At 42.6% G+C, this 19,908-nt stretch overlaps 1 protein-coding gene across 5 annotated transcripts in view; it reads right to left on the reverse strand.

Moving 5' to 3' along the window:
* Positions 1-14,461: 14,461 nt before the first annotated feature.
* ZSWIM6 (zinc finger SWIM-type containing 6) overlaps positions 14,462-19,908 on the reverse strand; it is a 116,598-nt gene continuing 111,151 nt past the window's right edge. For all 5 annotated transcript variants that reach the window (XM_030471416.1, XM_030471415.1, XM_030471417.1 and 2 more), the window contains 2 exons: positions 19,406-19,487; positions 14,462-17,071 (listed from right to left, as the gene is read on the reverse strand). In XM_030471416.1, the coding sequence (XP_030327276.1) occupies positions 16,209-17,071; positions 19,406-19,487 (945 nt within the window). In that variant the 3' untranslated portion in view covers positions 14,462-16,208. The remainder of the gene's footprint in view (positions 17,072-19,405; positions 19,488-19,908) is intronic.

Genomic DNA, 19,908 nt, shown 5'->3' on the forward strand with positions numbered 1-19,908 from the left:
GGAAAGATACATGGCAGAAGAAAGACTGGTGAAGATCACCCAAAGAACTCAGCTCAGCTAAGTAAGCCATACATGACACAATTGATTTTAATGTGATCCCATGAGGAATGATTTAGAAGACCAACTAGCCACTCAGTACAACTTCAGCATAAGCATCACTTAGTTTTACCAATCCTAAACTGCATATAAACTGAAATCCCAATCTGCATTTGAATTACAGACCTCAGAGGGGCGCAGTCTGGGAATGTGGTTGTTGCTATCAATGTTACCCAAGTCATACTGTAAACGTGATGGGATACTAATGTGTTGTAACTATATCCATCAGTAGAGCAGTTTCTACAGAGCAGATAAGATGAAAACAAAAGTTTATTGACCCTCTTGCACTTAAATATTCCATTATCTTTATTATAGAAATCCCTGAATGCAGCTTAATTCCCTTTATATATTTAAGTCCACGTTGTCTCTGACATTCTTTAATTCTCTTAAGATCTGAAATGACTCTTTCTCTATGCTTATTAATTTTGTGTGGTACTTTGAGACAAATTAATAATAGGATCCAACTCATCTACTGTCCCACTGTTGGGAACAAAAATGCATGGATGAGAAACCTAGTGCTAACGGCAATGCTACTCAGGTAAAGCTGGGTTTATCCAGCTGTGTCAGAAAGCTAAAGAGCTATTCCTGATCCCTCCAATCTTGTTCTGCTCTGTGGAAGAAAGTAAACAGTCCCATAAGCATTACCAACTTGTAACTTAATTTTTCTTCCAACTACTACATAAATCATGTTATTGCAATTTATATCCGAGGTTCATATATTACCACACTGATACGATCTGCACAATGGAGACACAGATTGATTACCCAAAATATATTGTGTGGCAGCAGCCATTCTACTTTTTTGGAAAGGTACCAGGCTCGGGAAGGAAAGGAGCCACCAAGGAAGTGACATACAGTTTTGAATGGAAGGATTCTTCCTGTGCTGATTCCCATGCTTACTCTGAAGGCTTAGGTGGTGCAAAGAGATACAGGCCCATGCCAGGGTCTTTAGATACTAGCATAATACAAATATTCACCCTAGTCTGACAACTTCAATTCAGGAAATATTAACTATTACGGGAAGCCACAAAGCAGCTCACAGTGAGCGATTCATTCAGGTAACACAACTACTGCTGTAGTTGTGATTAGTCTAATGGAAACAGTATGTTTCTCGTCATTATTTGCAGTTCTGAAGTTTATTGAGGTAAACTCCCTCCATTCACAGAGTACAGCCTTGTTTGAAGCCTGAGATTTTAGCACAGGTTTTGTTTTTTGTGTCCACCTGAATCACATGCTGCAAGTACCCCCTGGGGTAACATTTTACTGAAGAACAGGACCCTAACCTGAGAAAGTCATCTCTCTCTGAGATAGATGCAGAAGGAAGGCAGGTTAAAGGGAAAACTGAGTCTTTGCAAGGAAAACCTGATAAATAAGCTTATGGAGCTTCAGGATAGTGAATTAAATGTTCTGGTGTTCTTTTGCAGAAAAAACAATATTAGATCCATGTGCAGGAATCACAGACTTTCAGGGATCTGGTGCCTTTGGAGTAGCTGTGCAGGTGACTTCACAAACTACTTGCTTTTACTTAACGTTTGCACCAAGGTTCTTTGTGCACCTAGATGTGAAAGCATGGCTGGACATAATACAGGTGAGCCTCTGCCTGGCTTGTTGAAAGGACAGAGCTGCCACTGTCATGAGCTGAGGGCACCTGTGTTCATCCCATCCTGCCCTATACCATACCTGCATCTGTCTCTGTACCTGTACCATGTCTCTGGCCTGAGGTTATGAAGGTTGCTTTGCTCCTTACTCTGCTAGTCAACTGAGACGGCACCTTCCTCCCCTGAGCCTTCTGGTGCATACTGTAAATTAGGAAGCTTCTGGGGCATTCAAGGGAGGAATTTGATCAAGATGCAGAAGGAATTGTGTGATACCAGACCTCCAGTGCAGGGGAAAGCCGTCAGTCACCTGCTTCTATCAGATTGTTTCCTACTGCCCCGGTTGTAATAACCTGGTCACACCGCAGCTCAAGAAGACACGAACAGTGCGAGGCACCTCCTTTTCTCTGTCATGGGGATTTTTCAGCATCTTCCCATCAGCGCCCATTTCAGCATTTCAGCCCAAAGCAACATGGCTCCCTTCGAAAGCACGGCCCGGAGCCTGATCATGCAACACTCCCCGCTTTGTCTTTGAGCCTCCTCAGACATACTGAGCAATTTTTCACCCTACGGTCAGCATAGTTTCATCCCACATGGTTCACTTGGGGCAGGAGGTTGCAGCAGGCTGCTGGCACACACTAGGAGACCCTGTGCCAGGGGACATTTTGTTCTGTGGGGAACAACAAGGAAACACAACAAAAAAACCCAAAACAACCACAGAGAAAATGTGTGGTCCCTAGACCTCATGCGAGGTGAAAGGGATGTCCGTGGTAGTGAGCCCCAGGACAGGTTCCACCGATGCCTGTTGCAGTAGCAGTAGTCCTGTGTTTAACACCCCTATTCCCTGCTTGGACTGCTTCCCAGAGGGAGGATGTCATCCTGGGATCACAGCTCAAGTCCAAACTGTGCCACTGCACTGAGGGTACAGCTCTGCTTGGCCATCTCAGAAGTTGCAGGCTCTGTGCCCCTGAGCACCGCAGGATGCTGTACGGCTGTGCTCCACAGCTGCCCCACTCCAGCCCCAGGCTGGCTGCACCTCACTAGCAACAGGGAAAGATGCCCTACAAGAGTGCTCACAAGAGCCTGGCTGAATGGGTTTAGCCACAGCTAATGCTGAATGCTGCAGTGTGCTTCTGCCTACTGTTTTCATAAAGACTAAAGCTAGTGAGAAGGCAGGTTTCTCCTGGAAGGAATTTTAACAAAAGCAGGAGTTTGATGATTGCAACCAGTATACAAAAAACTCAGAACAGTTGCTCTATATTGGGATTTATTTCAGGAAATAAAAATTAGGGAACAAACTGGAATGCCTTTTTGCACTGTATTACATACACAGGTAAAATTCTGTGTTCTGCAAATCAATGTGGTTCTCATGCTGCAATTGGAAAATTAGACATCAAACGCGTTATTTTGCTACATACTGGCACCGTCTGAAGTGTTAGATGTAATCCAGGGCTCCTTAGATGCTGCTGAAGATTCAAATAGTTTAAAGAACAGAAATGACAGGCTTCACTTCAGGCCGGTATATTCTCTTCCAGAACAACAGATGTATCCTTTAAAATCTCTACGGGATTTATTATGGTGGTGCCTATTAGCATCAACATATTTAAAGATGTGACAGTGTTTCAGTGTTTCCATTATAAACTCTTAAAGTGTTTTATAAGTCAGCTGTAAACATATGGCCCTTGGCAGAGACAGACACAATTCATCTGTTTCTATACCAGGACTTTAAGGAGTGTGCATGTACACACACACATATGTAAAAAGCAATTGTGGGATCTTAGTCTTTAATGCAGTTCCGTGGCACAAAATTATCTAAATCAAATCTAATCAGCCTCTGACACAACTCTTTACTTTCACTGGTCTCCTGTTGTAACCACTTATAATTTGTTTTACAATTCTTAAATCAACTGCCGTTACACATACCCACTTCTCCTGAGGGTTGTAACATTACTGCCATGGGAATTTCACCTAAGGATGGAGCCTCCCTCATCCTCCTCATGCACATTTCTGCAGGAGGCCTGTAACGAGCTATTTGGTAAACAAGCAGCAGTCTGAACACCTCCTTTAGCAGGTGCTTACAGAGGCTACTTTTAAGCAGGAGAATTTTTTTAAAACACTAGGCTGCAAAGAGCTTTGACACATTTGGAAAACCGTGAGTGAAACAGAGCTGCCAAGGAACAGCTTCATAGAATCACAGAATGGTTTAGGTTGGAAGCGCCATAGGCAGGGACACTTTCCACTAAAGCAAGTTGCTCCAAGCCCTGTCCAGCCTGGCCTTGAGCACAGCCAGGGATGGGGCAGCCACAGCTTCTCTGGGCAACCCATGCTCACCACCCTCACAGGGAAGAATTGCCTCCAAATACCTTATCTAAGTCTCCCCTCTCCCAGTTCAAAGACATTCCCCCTTGTCCTGCCTCTACATGCCCATGTAAAAAGTCCCTCTCCAGTTTTCTTATTGGCCCCTTTAGGCACTGGAAGCTGCTTTAAGGTCTCCCTGGAGCCTTCTCTTCTCCAGGCTGGACAAGCCCAACTCTCTCAGCCTGTCTCCACAGGAAAGGTGCTCCAGCCCCCTGAGCATCTTTGTGGTCTCCTCTGGACTTGCTCACACAGCTTCATGTCCCTCTCATGCTGGGGACCCCAGAGCTGGACACAGTACTGTAGGTGGGGTCTCACAAGAGTGGAGTAGAGGGGGAGAATCACCTCCCTTGACATGCTGGTCACAATTCTCTTGATGCAGCCCAGGACACAGCTGGTACTGTGGGGCGTGAGCACACACTGCCAGCTCATGTTGAGCTTCTCATCAACCAACCAATTTGTTTAAGTTCTATTTTTCACTCCTGTTCCACTTTTTATTTTAAGTTGTTAAAAAGAAAACAAAGGAAATTAAATTAAAAGCCTCTCCATATAAGGAAGCCTGGCTGCTCCCTGCCTTGTGCATTTCTGTATTCCTGAGGAAACCCACAGCGGTGTCTCCAGGCTGAGCAGGTCAGGGTCCTCCTGGGACCTGTCACTAGAGCTTGGCAGTAAGGGGTGGAAGTGGGAGCCACCTCTAGCAGCTCTGGGCAGATGCCCCCAAAGATGACGTACTTTGCACCAACAGCCAGCTCCTGCCATCTGCTGAAGGAGCAGGCTATGTGCTCCAATGGGCTTCCGTGTCCTCTTTTTAGTGAGGTGCTTTAAGGAAGTGAGGAGTGCCACTGACCTCACAGGGACTATTCATGCACACAGACTCAGCCGTCTGCTCCTGTATCTTGCTTATCCAGAGATCTAAATCAATAAAACTGTTCCAGACTTACATCTGGTCTTCATGTTAGTGATTCCTAAGGCCTGCCTTATGGGAACTGCTACTCGGACCGTACACAGCATAAGAATCTATGGAAAAAGACAAGAGCCAGACATGTTCATCCTTTGGAATTACAGCTTCAAGAGACCTGTACCTTGTATGTGTTTTCTGTAGCGTCAAGAAGGCTCTGCAGTCATGCTGTCAATCATGAAATAAATGCAGTAAGATGAAAACTGTTTGGAAAAGCCATACATCCTTGGCTGGACAAGTCAAAGAATATTCTCTTATTTAGGAGAATTCCAAAACTTGATTGTTTCTGAATTTAATCACGAATCCACAGAACAGCAGTTCAATAAGCAGCTTAATTGCTCACAGTTCTTACATATAGAAAACCACCAGAATTGTTGGCAAGTTGAAGTATCTACAGAAAGCCAAGAGCTGCACAAGAGTGTTCACTTCAAACAAAGGCACAAGGGCAGCAGTCACTCAGGCTCAAGGATGGGAGCCTATGCCCACAGTTTATCAAGCCATGTTAGTTGTGCACAGAAACAAACATGTTGCGTGGTTGTTTTGTCCCCCCTGCTGTCCTCTGGCCCTGCCATAGCATGGCCTTGCAGGATGTACATGCTGCTAAGACAGAAGCTATGGACACATCAGCTAGCGAGCCAGTCTGTTCCATGCATCAGTCCACAAATGCTTCACTCAACTGCAACACCTGAAGAAAAGCTTAAGCCTATAGTTAACAGCCATATTAGGGTTTGGACACCCCCCTTGTCCCCACACCATAAGGTCAGTTTACATTTGCCCCTGATGAACATGCTTGTACACTGTCGTGGTTTGAGCCCAGCCGGTAACTCAGAACCACACAGCCACTCGCTCACTTCCCCCCCCCCCCTTCTTCCTCCCTCCGCTCCCGGAGGGACGGGGAGGAGAATGGGAAGAATGTAACTCCCACGGGTTGAGATAAGAGCAGTCCCGCAACTAAGGTATAACACAAAACCACTACTGCTACCACCAATGATAATAACGATTAGTGAAATAACAAGGGGAGAGGATACAATTGCTCACCACCCGCCGACCGATACCCAGCCCGACCCGAGCAGTGATCTGGGCCTTCCGGGTAACTCCCCCCGGTTTATATACTGGGCATGACGTGCTGTGGTATGGAATACCCCTTTGGCTAGTTTGGGTCAGGTGTCCTGTCTCTGCTTCCTCCCGGCTTCCCCTCCTCCCTGGCAAAGCATGAGACTGAGAAAGTCCTTGGTTGGAATAAACATTACTTAGCAACAACTAAAAACATCAGTGTTATCAGCGTTGTTCCCAGGCTGAAAGTTAAAAAACACAGCACTGCACCAGCTACTAAGAAGGAGAAAAATGACTGCTATAGCTGAACCCAGGACATACACACTTGGATAGCAGCAAAGACAAAACCCCTGCAAAACTACTATCAAATTGAGACCCTGAACTCAGCAGCTGCTGCAGCTGGGGCTTCGGCTCAGCGCTATCAGCTGCAGCCGCGCTTGTCAAGCACCAGTCCAAATGTTTGAAACGCCTTTCATTTTATTTCCCATCGGTAGAAAACAGAGGCTCAGGATTGCTGCTGGTAAGAGATAACCTAGATGTATTGTAAGTAATGCAGGGTGAGCAACAAGATAAGAACATGGAGATTGCCAGTGTGGCAAACGTGCCAGAAATACATGTTATTCTCTGTTCAGCAGGACAAACAGGTGCATAAACTAGCATTTTCACACTGGGCTAAATAGAGCCAGTGCCATTTGAGTGCATCCAATTAGATCTCCCACACACAACCCCAAACTAAACAGACCATCTGGCTACTAAACAACCCACAACTAAAAGACCAAACCATCCTGTCTGGCTTGTCTGGGCTTTTCTAGGAGCAGAGAACTTGTGCCTCGGCAGTGTATATGCTCAGTGATGTGCTCCAAAACCTTTTCGGTAATTACTGTTTTCCTGGTTAGATTCTTTCTGATGAAAGACCAAATGTGGGAAAAACTTTGCCTTTTAGAAAAAGAAAAAAGCTTCTTGTTATCTTCTGGCTTTAATGGCCTGTGTTTCCTGCGTTAGGAAGTCCATACGCTCACAAAGTAAATGACGTCAAACTCTGAATAGTGTCATATTGCTTCCTTGTGAGGGGTGGCCACTTCTTCCTCAACTAAGAACAGCACATGTAGTCCCTAATTATCTCTAAGAGGCAGGAACTGACTGGTGTAAGACTTGAGGTTTCCAGACAAACCAAACCAAACCTGGCAAACTCTGTTTACTACATTAAGGTAATGCAGCTCAGCATGAGGAACGCAGTACAACGCTGTATACACCTTGCGAGTGGCGAAATGGAAAAAGAGAATTGCTGAGGCATGGAAAAAGTTCTGAATCTTTCCAGATGGAGAACACAGTGTCACTGTGTTTGCTGAGAAAATGTAAAACCAAAGCCACCGTGATAGTGTAACAGTTAGTGTTTCTCATATGGAATAACCTTCTCTTAAAAGGCTGAGAGGTTCAGACCAGCTTGAAACCTGTGAGTACAGTCTCCCTCTACGTAAGACAATGCTGAAGTTTCTTTTTCAGTATTTAGATATCTTCTTACACTCAAATTTCCCAACATGACTATTAGACTTCTCAGTTGCCCATTAAATGACTTAGACATAGTACATAAATAAAGATCTCCTAGATGACAAGTAGCAGCCAAGGAATACTGCTTACAACAGAGTATCCAAAGTCTTGTAGCACGCAATGTTTTTAATTTAGACCCTGGATTCCTGAGAATGTGTTGTATTGGCACCAGGCAGTCTTCCCATGGTTACCGCTGCATCCGCACCATACCTGGAAATTAGTCATCAGGTGGCTAGAGGAAAAAGGCTTTTAAACCCCAGAAAAAAACCTGCCTTCCAAATGTACCTCCCTACTCTCTCTTACCGAAACCAGCCAGAGATGGGTGACAGTTGTCACAGCTCCATCTTCACAGCAAGGCAGGCAGAGCATGACTTGTGAAGAAATCCTTCTTCAAGTACATTTATCCCTTTCAGCAACAAGTTAGAGGGACAATCATGTCTTCCAGTTTGGTGGTTAATCTGGGATATTTTTAGTTACCATACTGACCCACCGAATGTGTTTAAAGTATCAATTAGAGGCACAGAAGAGGTCACTTATTGTTCAGAAACCATGATTTCCATTCGTTTAAGTGAACAGCTGCTGCTAAGCATTATACAAATAGGATCTTGCTGGGAAAGCTTTTAATGCAATTTTCCTTGTTGCAGCCTTAGCTTCTTGAATTATTTGGTTGTGCTGCTGAGGGTTCCTTAACATGTAGGCAAGAAGGCCCTAGGATGGCCAACTTTTGCCCCAGATGCCTCATTTTCAGAGGAGACAGAGGGGCTTCAATGATTACCATATGTAATGCATCTGAACAGTGATGAGTTTTATCCTGCCTGGCTCATTTCCCTGCACACTGGAAAAGCTGGGTGATAAAGAAAGCATTACAAATAGTCATTGTGCTGTTTAACGAGGTTCAGGTCATCTGGAATTGGAGGCCAAAAACTCTAAATGATTTTTCCTGCCCACTGACCAGGCAGAATTTGGCACTACTTCTCACACCACTGTGTTCTTGTAACTAACAGGCTTCCCAAAAGTGTCTGCCAAGATTAGCCTTGATGTAATTCCAGCAACTTCACTAGAGAAATATTTAGCTCTGTCCTTAATCACCCTCATCCATTTTCCAACTTTCCAGAATCTTTCTATGAACAGAGATTTGCCTGTGTTTCCTGGGATGCCAAACCAAGACTTCTGTGTGGTCACACAAGCAATTCCAAGGTCAGTTGGTGGAAAGGCAGACAATGCTGGTTCTGCATGCCAGCTGTGGCTGCTGCCTTAGGTCTCAGCTCCTACAGCAAGCGTGACTGAACAGCACAACTTTCTCATTCACTGCTCCAGATACTTCCATCACCGTGGACCATGGTTACCAAGCAGTGCCTCCACTGATGATTTTACATCATCAGACCACAGGCGCATCATCTTCCAGGTAAGCATTTTTCCAAACACAACGCTTTTGAAATTACATGTACAAGAGGAAGAAAAGGAAAGTTATACTTAATGAAATGAATTTGGTACAAAACTCAGTAAAAGACTACTCACTGCCTGGCTCCTGGGGCAGTTCATGATTACAGTACTTTATAGTCATAATCACTCTCTAAACAAGAGCTACAGAAATCCATCACATTTGTTTTAGAAATAACTTGTGCTTTGTAGCCAATACATGTCAATAGAAATCTTTGATCCTATGATCTTGTAGATGTGTGCAAATATAGCAGCTGATGTAATTCTCTTTTTAAGCCAGGTTCATTTCTTGAGGCATACAATGCTCTACTTTTACTAACTTAAGGGATACTGATCCTATCTGTAAGGATGGATTGCAAACATCTCAGCTGAAGCTAGGTGCTACTTGACGTCGACAGCCCAGAGCATTAACAAAGGTAAGAAGACTCTTGTCGTAGCTTGTGCGGCATAGAGTGTGCACTTCTCTATGGGAGGCAAATCCTAGCAACCTCTTCACTCAAGTAAAGCTATCCCTGACACATTTTTGTTTCTCCAATTAGGAATCTTACAAAGCTTTTCATCTCATACTCAGTGTAGTTTGTAACAGGCTGAAAACCCCTCAATCTCTACTATCCATTGCATTGTCATGAGGCAAGGGTTGAACATAACACTTTGTAGTTTCTGTTCCTTACTTCCCCACTTGACCTTGAAAAAAAGTATACTTTCAAGGGCACAAGCACTTAAAAGGATGGAAAATGTTTGTGTATGAACACTTTGTCTCTAGCTCGAACTGCAGAGCAAGAGAATACCTAAGAGTATCATTCTTCCCAATTCTGAAAAGGTATCATTGCCTTTTTTCCAAATTATATCCTGCATTAAAAGTAAATGAATTACCAGGACTTTTGCTTTCAAAGCAGAAATGGAGACTGGATGATTATCAGTAAAAATCTGTATTTCAATCAAATTGAAGGCATCTCAGAGAGATAAATTTACTTCTAGCACAAATCCACTCTATAGAACTACAAATCTAAATTGGCACAACTCAAAAAGCAGTATTTCCCATCCATGTAAGCAGCATCCCAGTTCTGATGCACTTATGTTACTTATACCCACTTATACGAAAAACTTAATTGCTACTACACAAGTGTGAAAGAAACGTGTAGCCCGAACTAATGTGACAGAACACTAAATTACTATTGAAAAGTGACTTTCATGTAAGACTTTTGAAAGCTTGCAGCACGAAACTTTGTATGGATGCAGAAATAAAATTATAGACTGCATTTTTTATAGAAATGAAATTTAGTAACTCAAAGTACTCACAGTATTTTCTATCACTAAAAATATTAGGAAGCCAATTTCACTTTTTGGTAGTTAAACAAAAAAAATCCTCCAGAATTCCACTTGTATTGCAAGAATTCTTGACTGGTCATCCAAGCACTGATTACACCTATATTCCAAGTAACAAGCAATAGGACAAGAGGTAACAGCCTCAAGCTGTACCAGGGGAGGTTTAGTTTGGATATTAGGAAAAATTTCTTCACTGAGAGGGTGATCAGGCATTGGAACAGGCTGCCCAGGGCGGTGGTGGAGTCACCATCCCTGGAAGTGTTCAAAAAACATGCAGATGAGGCCCTCAGCGACATGGTTTAGTGGTGGTCTTGACAGTCCTGAGGTAATGGTTGGACTTGATGATCTTAAAGGTCTTTCCAACCTAGTTCAGCCTATGATTCTATTAGCAGACACGCTGTCTTGAAAGAGTTCCATCTCTTCTCCTAGACAACCACAATGAAATACAGCCCCAGTCTTCTCGTTGCAGCTCTAGCCTCAGAATGTTACCTGCAATTTCTCTCAAACAATCTTGAATTCCTTATTGTGTACATGCAATCCAGGTTTAGCTCCACTGCCATAGTTTTAAAAACAAGAGATTTTGAGAATAAGACATTAAATACTCCAAGGGAAGCAGTCTTGGATTTCAATTGAACCTTAAAGTGAGCCTCCCCTATGTGCCTTTCTTTTTCCTGCTGAAAAGTTGTGCAGTTTCCTCTAGTAGGAAAGCTGGATGTGTAAATGAAGTGAGTGTTGAAACAATAAAAAGCTAAATGAATGTAACTTGGGTAAGGAAAATCTACCTGGCCTCTGTTCTGGAGAATTAATAAAGGAATTTCTGGCAGAATCAATAAAGGAAATTTAAGAACAAACTTAATGGGCAAAAATTGGTTTCTTGGGCTGCAAGAGAGTCTCATAACACAGAAATAATATCACATCTTTCAGGATTTCACTCAACTCATTGAGATGAAGATTCAGTGGTAGTCTTGAATCATGCTATCATGCTCAATTCCCTTCATTACTGCATAATAATCCTGGATTTAAAAAAAGTTCTCATTTAAAGGAGTGTTGAAAAGCATTTAGAGACAATGGTAGCAGTGGTGTTCAGTATGTGCGTCTTGCATATATGGGTCTGAAAAGACGACAAGGAATTTGAAACATCGTATTTTGACCAGGTTTCTTTATGCTTCATCTGTAGAATCATAGAATCATAGAATCATAGAATCGTAAGGGTTGGAAAGGACCTTAAGATCATCTAGTTCCAACCCCCCTGACATGGGCAGGGACACCTTGCCCTAAACCATGTGGCTCAAGGCTCTGTCCAACCTGGCCTTGAACACCGCCAGGGATGGAGCATCCACAACCTCCCTGGGCAACCCATTCCAGTGCTTCACCATCCTCACTGTAAAGAACTTCTGCCTTATATCTAATCTAAACTTCCCCTGTTTAAGTTTGAGCCCATTACCCCTTGTCCTACCACTACAGTCCCTAAGGAAGAGTCCCTCCCCAGCATCCTTGTAGACCCCCTTCAGATACTGGAAGGCTGCTATGAGGTCACCACGCAGCCTTCTCTTCTCCAGGCTGAACAGCCCCAACTTTCTCAGCCTGTTTTCATATGGGAGGTGCTCCAGCCCTCTTATCATCCTCGTGGCCCTCCTCTGGACTCGCTCCAACAGCTCCATGTCCTTTTTATGTTGAGGACACCAGAACTGTACACAGTACTCCAAGTGAGGTCTCACAAGAGCAGAGTAGAGGGGCAGGATCACCTCCTTTGACCTGCTGGTCACGCTTCTTTTGATGCAGCCCAGGATGCGGTTGGCTTTCTGGGCTGCGAGCGCACACTGAAGCCGGCTCATGTTAAGCTTCTCATCAACCAACATCCCCAAGCCCTTTTCTGCAGGGCTGCTCTGAATCTCTTCTCTGCCCAGCCTGTAGCAGTGCCTGGGCTTGCCCTGACCCAGGTGTAGGACCTTACACTTGGCTTGGTTAAACTTCATAAGGTTGGCATCAGCCCACCTCACAAGCGTGTCAAGGTCCCTCTGCATGGCATCCCTTCCCTCCAGCGTATCAACCGAACCACACAGCTTGGTGTCGTCCGCAAACTTGCTGAGGGCGCACTCAATCCCACTGTCCATGTCGCCGACAAAGATGTTGAATAGGACCGGTCCCAACACCGATCCCTGAGGGACACCACTCGTTACAGGTTTCCAACTGGACATCGAGCCATTTACCACAACTCTTTGCGTGCGGCCATCGAGCCAGTTCTTTATCCACTGAGTGGTCCGTCTATCAAATTGATGTCTCTCCAATTTAGAGACAAGGATGTCATGTGGGACAGTGTCAAATGCTTTGCACAAGTCCAGGTAGATGACATCAACTGCTCTGCCGCTGTCCATCAGTTCCGTGGCTCCATCATAGAAGGCCACCAAATTGGTCAGGCAGGATTTCCCCTTAGTGAAGCCATGTTGGCTGTCACCAACCACCTCGTTGTTTTTCATGTGCCTTAGCATGTTTTCCAGGAGAAACTGTTCCAAGATTTTGCCAGGCACAGAGGTGAGACTGACTGGTAGGAACTATAAAAATATTTGTTTCACCAAAAGAACCCGCAGGCATGGGTTTTGTTTGTTTGTTTTGGGGGTTGGTGGTGTTTTTTGGTGTTTGTTTGGGGCTTTTTTGGTGTGGTTTTTTGGTTGTGGGGTTTTCTTCGTTTGTTTCTGTTTTTTGTGGAATCCCATTCTGGGGTTCTTCCTACCTCCACAGAACAAGAGCAGTACGCATCTAGGTATGTTTCTAGAGAGATTGGCTAAGCCTCTGTTGGTCCTTGAGGACTTTCAACATGGTGTGAACTGCACTGCCCAGCACCACTGGACCCAAGAGATTTTACACAATCATGAAACCAAGCCACATAAACTTCCATGAGTTCTGAAAGAAGAATAAACCATTGTGCTCATCAAAACCAGGTGGCAACCACCAGGACTGCATTTAATTCTAAATCCTGTTCTTCAGACAGGCTTCAGTTTTGCAGTCTGTATCATTCCTTACTACTGAATTATTTGCAAGAGGGATAAAACCCAAACCAAACAAACAAAAAAAAAAACCCCAAAAACCCAAACAACCATGCAAACCGTATTACAGAATGAAGTTCTGTAATACAGTTTGTTCCTTACATTTTGATGCAGAAAATCCATCTAGGATAAAGCGATGAAGCAAATACATAATGAGGATTCAGTACTTAGAAGGGATAGAACTCACAGAAGCTACTTTTAGTACCTTTAGGTGAGGACAACTCAGCTGTTAGCAAGGCACAATGGACTCCTTATTTTACATTACAAGTTGTACGAGATTCATATCTTTTCCTCCGTAATCTTCCAGTGTCAGAACTGTCAGAACTCATAGTTACACTGCCATCTCTGACAGTTGCTTACTGCATGGTAATTCTCTTTTCAGCTGGATATTAAAAAAAGAAAGTGTTCAGATCATGTAGTCAAACATGACTACATGTATCGTGTAACATTCCTAAGATGATAAAGACGCTGGTAAACCAGAAAGCTTCAATTTTCAACTATGCTGTGTCCTATTCTTCACTGAGGACTGAAAAGCTCACACAACTTCTACAGAGCAAGCACCCCAAAAAAAACAGAGATGTTGGCTGTCAGCTGGTGAGCAACATCTCTGTGCTGTGTGGAGTGAGCTCCATCGCTCAAAATACACAAAATACTTGAAAAGCCAGTCCAAGAACAGAATTGTCCTTGTATATATTCGCAGCACATCTCAGTTCTCATGGGCACCCAAATAACTCATTGTGTGGGAACATACCCCCGCACTCTACCATCCTACCAGGGCAGTATGTCAAGACTTCCTGTCTACTGCACAGACCACGCATCTTCAATCACAGACAGCATTTGTTCTCTCCTCTGATGCACCAGTTTTGCTCCAGCAGCAGCAGTGAACACTGCTGTTCCTCAGCAGGTGCTTAAGGAAGAAGACATTTCCCCCCTGGGCTTGGTGGTCATACTGCTTACCACCACAACGTACTGAAGTTGCAAGCAAGGTGTATGAACTACCCATATACAATTCAACTCCAGCAACAGACACCATAAAGGAGACAGAATCAACTTTCAAAAAACTAATTTTAATCAAAACAAAAAAATTGTTGATCATTAACAAGTTTATAAAACAGTGATTTAGTTACATAAATAAATTGATATCAGTGTATCAAATCTTAATTACTTTCAACTTCATGAGCATGTTTACATGGGTGATGAAGTACAACCTTTTTACCTATTATAATAAATAAAATGGAGAGCATGAAATAGTTTTTCTAAACAAAAATACCTACAAACATACCTCTAGCATGTTCTCTAATGAAGGGAACAAGAGACACTGGACAACTTTTGCACCAAAACATAAAAACTGCTTTAAAAAGCACAAGGATACAGAACCATCAGCTAAAGTAAAGACACTATACTGTAACCAAAGTTGGTATTTAATAATATAATGAACAGTTTGGTAGTTAGATCTCCAGTTTGGTTATTTTAAAGCATTAAGACAAGGCAAGATAGAAGGCTGCTTTTGTTTGAGTAATTCTAGAGAAAATAAAATATATTAAAAAAACAAACTGAAAAGTAGAACAGTCATACCTACACAACTTTCTGTCCTGCACAAAGTCAAAATACCTATGCAGAATATATATATAATATATATATATGTTATTTGTGCACAAAGGTTAGCTTATTATTAGCTCACTGTAAAGGCGTAATGTATCATGTCAATCATTTTGGAAAACATTTTGCGTTTTGTGTCAAAAAGGATATTTCTTTAAGTCTTCTAGGCTAGGAGGCACAAACCCCAGTTCTGGCATACTGTATTCTTAATGCTAAGGCTTGCTGCTCTGGCTGTGTATTTTTTTGTTGTCCCTCTTTACTATAGTGCCTGTTACAAGCATGTGTGTATGTGTGTATACATATATATGTATACACAAGTTGTATAAATATATATATATAAAATTTCCCCATTAGGTATCAGTCCAACCATGCAATCCAAAAGGTGGCTCTGCATAGATGCCCAGCATATAGTTCACCACCTGAGCCAACCCTGAAGCAAGGCGCACTTTAGTCCTTCTGATAGGTTTTCTTTTTTGTTTAAAACCAAGCTACTGCAGCTTCAAGTATTTTGCATTACATAGATTTTTTTATAAATTAGTTAATGTTATATTTTTCAATATTCAGACATATACTATAATATATATACAGTACAATAAATGCTCTCATTCTTTTTTTAATTTTTTTGATAAATCCCTGAGAATGTATGTTGACAGTCGCTAAGTTTCCACATGCACAAGCATTGTGTGCCATGCTTCTGGATGAACAGCACTGCAAAGCCACGTGGTCAGCCTTTTAACTATTAGTATTTCATTTGTTGGTTTGTTTAAATATGCTGAAATGTAAGGATGAGTTACAAAGGAGTAAAGCTGAATCCATTCGAGGTACTTATCACAGGATGGAGGTGTTTTGTTTGGTTTTTAAAGCCATTACAATATATGCTTGTTTTTGAGGCTGTGAACGTATACAGAAAGAACAGGAGAGCAATGTGGGCTTTTGCCACTTGACAACATATACTCAGTGTAAACCAAACCTTTTTTAACCTCTCTCTCATACAAAACAGGAAAAGGGAAAAAAAATAAAAATTAAACACACAAACTTTCACAACATGACAATTTAGTTTGCAAACTCAATATAACTATACACATATAATACCGGTGTGGCTCTGTTTCTTTAAGTTAAAAAGGATACAAAGGCAGGCTCAAGTAAAAACAAACCACCCCTCCCATCCCCCAATCCCCAATTCACACATTTTTGTCAACCAAACCGCTCACGAACCAGCATCATCAGTTTCTTTTTGCCTTTGTAGATTTGCTTTAGGTTGTCAATAAACTGTGTAAACTGGATGTGACCATCATGAGCCATTAAGAAGGTCTCTCTGGCCTTGCTGAGGAACTCTATAAACTCACTATAGTGTCGTGGGCTAATGTGAGTGAGACGTGAATGAGTTGTATTAATGTAGGCTCCGATTGTGGCATCCAAGAGTTGCCGCAAAGGGGCTTTGTCCAGTGACATGAGCTTACCAGAGTTCCTCCTTCCATGAAGTCCCACCATGCCAGGAGTGGTCAAAGTACATCTACGCAAAATGTCCGACAGTACTGTTGCACATTTGACACTTTTGACCACCAGAGGTATTATAGCTGCTAGCTCATTTTTCCCGAGGGAGTGGCTGAGTGCACATGCCCACAGAACGTCATTAATGGCAGGGTGTGTGTCCTGATTGTAACTCAGGTTGAGATGTGTCATGGCCAAAGTGGCCAGCTTGTAGGCCCGCATGGGGTAACCCCGGTGCTCCATGTATCGTGCTATAGTAAAAAGCTGCGAGTAGCTCATGCCTGTTGTAGCAGCATCTAGAACAATTTGGTACGCAGTCTCAAAAGCTATGTGATCCTTTTCACATAAGGTCAGTGCAGAGAGAGCACAATTTTGAGGATCCTTCATGGCACACTGTAGCGCAAGCGTCCTAGCACTGCTAGCCAGCTTCTCCTGCTGATGGCAGTCCAGATGCAGACGGACAATGGTGCTATTGGACATCACTGTTGTAGCAACAATACTAGTGGCTTCTGTTGGAGTGAAAAGTGTAAACCAGTTTTGCATGATACTATCCAGTGCATAAACACCTGAGGAGAGAAAGAAAGGATTAGCCAAAACTGATAAAATCTGGCAGATATCGATGTTCAGCAAGAGACTGCATCTGCAGTAAAGTCTAAGAGGTTGCCACTACATCCAAGGGGATGCGCTTAACCAAAAAGGGCTAAATCAGATAGCATGGCTGAAAAAGGACATTAAAACAAAGGCTACAGTGCAAACTCTGTAGCAACCAGTAAAATGCAGAGAAAAAAATAATAAATAAATAAATAAATTAAAAGCCTGCAAGATAAGCTTCAATCTCCTGGTGCAACAACTGAGCTGGTTTACTTGTTATTTAAGACAATTTGGGCAACAAATTCTGGCTCATTTGGTTTCATCACACCACTCGAAAGGAGCCCTCAACACTGAATACTTTTGAAAGTTGATTTTAACTTCTTTTCCTTACTGTGAATCTCAAGGCACAGCACACGAACAAAAGAATCTGCAGGTATGCTAAATGGCTTTCTTAACAGAACACCACGGCACACCTTAACGGAACATGCTAAGCACACCTTAAAAAACCCCAAACATCCTAACCCCCACCTCCTCCTAACAGGCTTTTCAGATACATCTTGTGTCAAATTCAAATGCACCTGAACATCAAGATCCTTATTAGGTAAATACTCTGAGCAATATGAACTACTGGATATTATCTGAAATAGGTGTTTTCCTTAATATCACTTTATTCCTGGTGTGTGTTTGTGTGTGTGTTTGGCAGGGGGAGGAAGAGGGAAACAGTGATAATAGGTTTAATAAATTGAACCTTATAGCCAACTACAGTGCCTTGTTATTGCTAGAGGCAGTTTACATACACCTGTGGGCCCACCTAAACCACACCCAGAGGTCTTCATTTTCTCTGTAGGACTCTGGTGCTTCCACTCACCCCTTCACTCATGTGCAACAATTTCAGCATAGCCGGAGAACAGCAGATCTTTATGTAAATAAAGAGACTCCTTGCTTTACCAGCTTGATTAAGTCTCAAGAGAATTTTGCATAACATTATAAGGTTCTTTATGGGATACTTCTATTAGAATATGTAAATTAATTTAAAGCAGTATTATAACCAGCATTTTATTTGTCAATATGCAGCTACACAAAATAATACCCAGGCACTAGGATCTGTAAGACAGCCTCAGCAATAATTATCTTAGCAAAGATATAAAAGCAATAAAACAAGAGTATTGCATGAAAATTTGCAGACACGAACCGCTCTCTGGCTGAGGGCATATAAAGGCAAGCTGTATTTTCCCATGGTATTGACAACATTAATTTCCCAGTTAAGCATAACGAAAAGAATAAATAATCCAAGGAATAAGCAGCAGCAATTCTCTGAAGTTCTCAAACTCAAGAAGCATCTATGTGATAAAATCCAATCAGATGTATGAAAAAGGAATAAATACAGTAGGGAAACTTGCTTTTCAGAAATACCGTTAGTGAGAATTAAAACTGCTTCCTTATTGTAAATACTTATATTGTCCCCACTTCCACAACTGCTCATTTATTTATCTTTTACAGCTTCAGTTTTTAATGCACTCATCTTCACTTTCAGATCCTGTATCCTCATCTTGCAGATGGTAAATATAGAAGCTAAGGGATGCCTCATCAAGACACACAGGAAATCTACAGCAAAGCCCAGAAATGAACAGAATGTCCTGCTGAGTGCACTGTTCTCCCACTGCTCTCCTATAAGCATAAGACTGCTTTTCCTCCGACCTTATTTTCTCCTTACGTGGTTTACAATGGGTATATCACTGGTATTTGGTTAGCTTTACAGGGCAGACAAGAGGCCTGCACATCATCATCCTCATGTAACAAAGATGCATTACACTCTAAGCTTGGATTTACTTAGGGCCTTAAAAAACCCCAACCCCTAAGAATGAGAAGCCCTTCATGAGATCCCGTCTGCCACACAGTAGGAGGCATCCTCAGCATTTCATTCATCTGTTTTCTAGTTTCTCTTCCCACAGCTGACCAGACAGCACTCTCAACTTGCCTTTCAGAGCAAGAGCCCATACCGATGAGCCTTTTCTCTATTGCAGCCTCAAACCCAAACCCATCATGGAGAGAACAAGAGAAAATCTGGGGTATTTCCCAAAGGCTATGCACACTCCCATCTTGCAGGATTAAAGAACTTACTCTGCACTACTCAACCACTGTCTCAACTGGTCAGTGCCTAAAAAAACCACTCATCACTGCCATAATGTCTTCCACCAAAGGAATTTTATAGATGAACAGAAAGTGGGAGACATTTGCAGAACTTGGGTGTTGGCAAGCAAATCAAGCCCTCTAAGATTAGCTGACGAGAGAAGCATTCCAGAACATACCTACTTCTGTCGCACATGTTACCAACCACCTCACCATTTCCCGCCGTCGCCAATTCAGTGTGGACAGTGTCATCCGCATCACCTATCAAAGCAACACAAACAAAACACAAATTAATCCTACTGCAAACTAAGGCAATATATCAACAATTAGGGGGTTTAAGTTATTTGAATACGCTAAGGTTCAAAACGTCTCTTTAACAAAGACGCTCTGTAACAAGCCTCTTGTGCTCCCTACTCTGTTACCTCTGTTTTAGCAGGAATGTCAAAAGATTTGAAAAATACTGCTCAGCTAACTTAGAACAGCATGTAGAGAGTAATTCCAACTGCAGATCCTTTGAGGCTACAGGAGACACACTTCTCTGGGCAAGAAAAAAACCCACCCCACAAAAGAGACCCAACCCAACAATAAAAAGCCCAATCAATTACTGATTACTTAAATTAAATTGTATCATGTCTATTCCCTCTATGCACAGTAGTCCTTAAAGTGGGAATGTGTGCTCAAT

Source organism: Strigops habroptila, chromosome Z (genome assembly GCF_004027225.2).
Source record: "Strigops habroptila isolate Jane chromosome Z, bStrHab1.2.pri, whole genome shotgun sequence".
In the NCBI taxonomy this organism is placed as follows: domain Eukaryota; kingdom Metazoa; phylum Chordata; class Aves; order Psittaciformes; family Psittacidae; genus Strigops; species Strigops habroptila.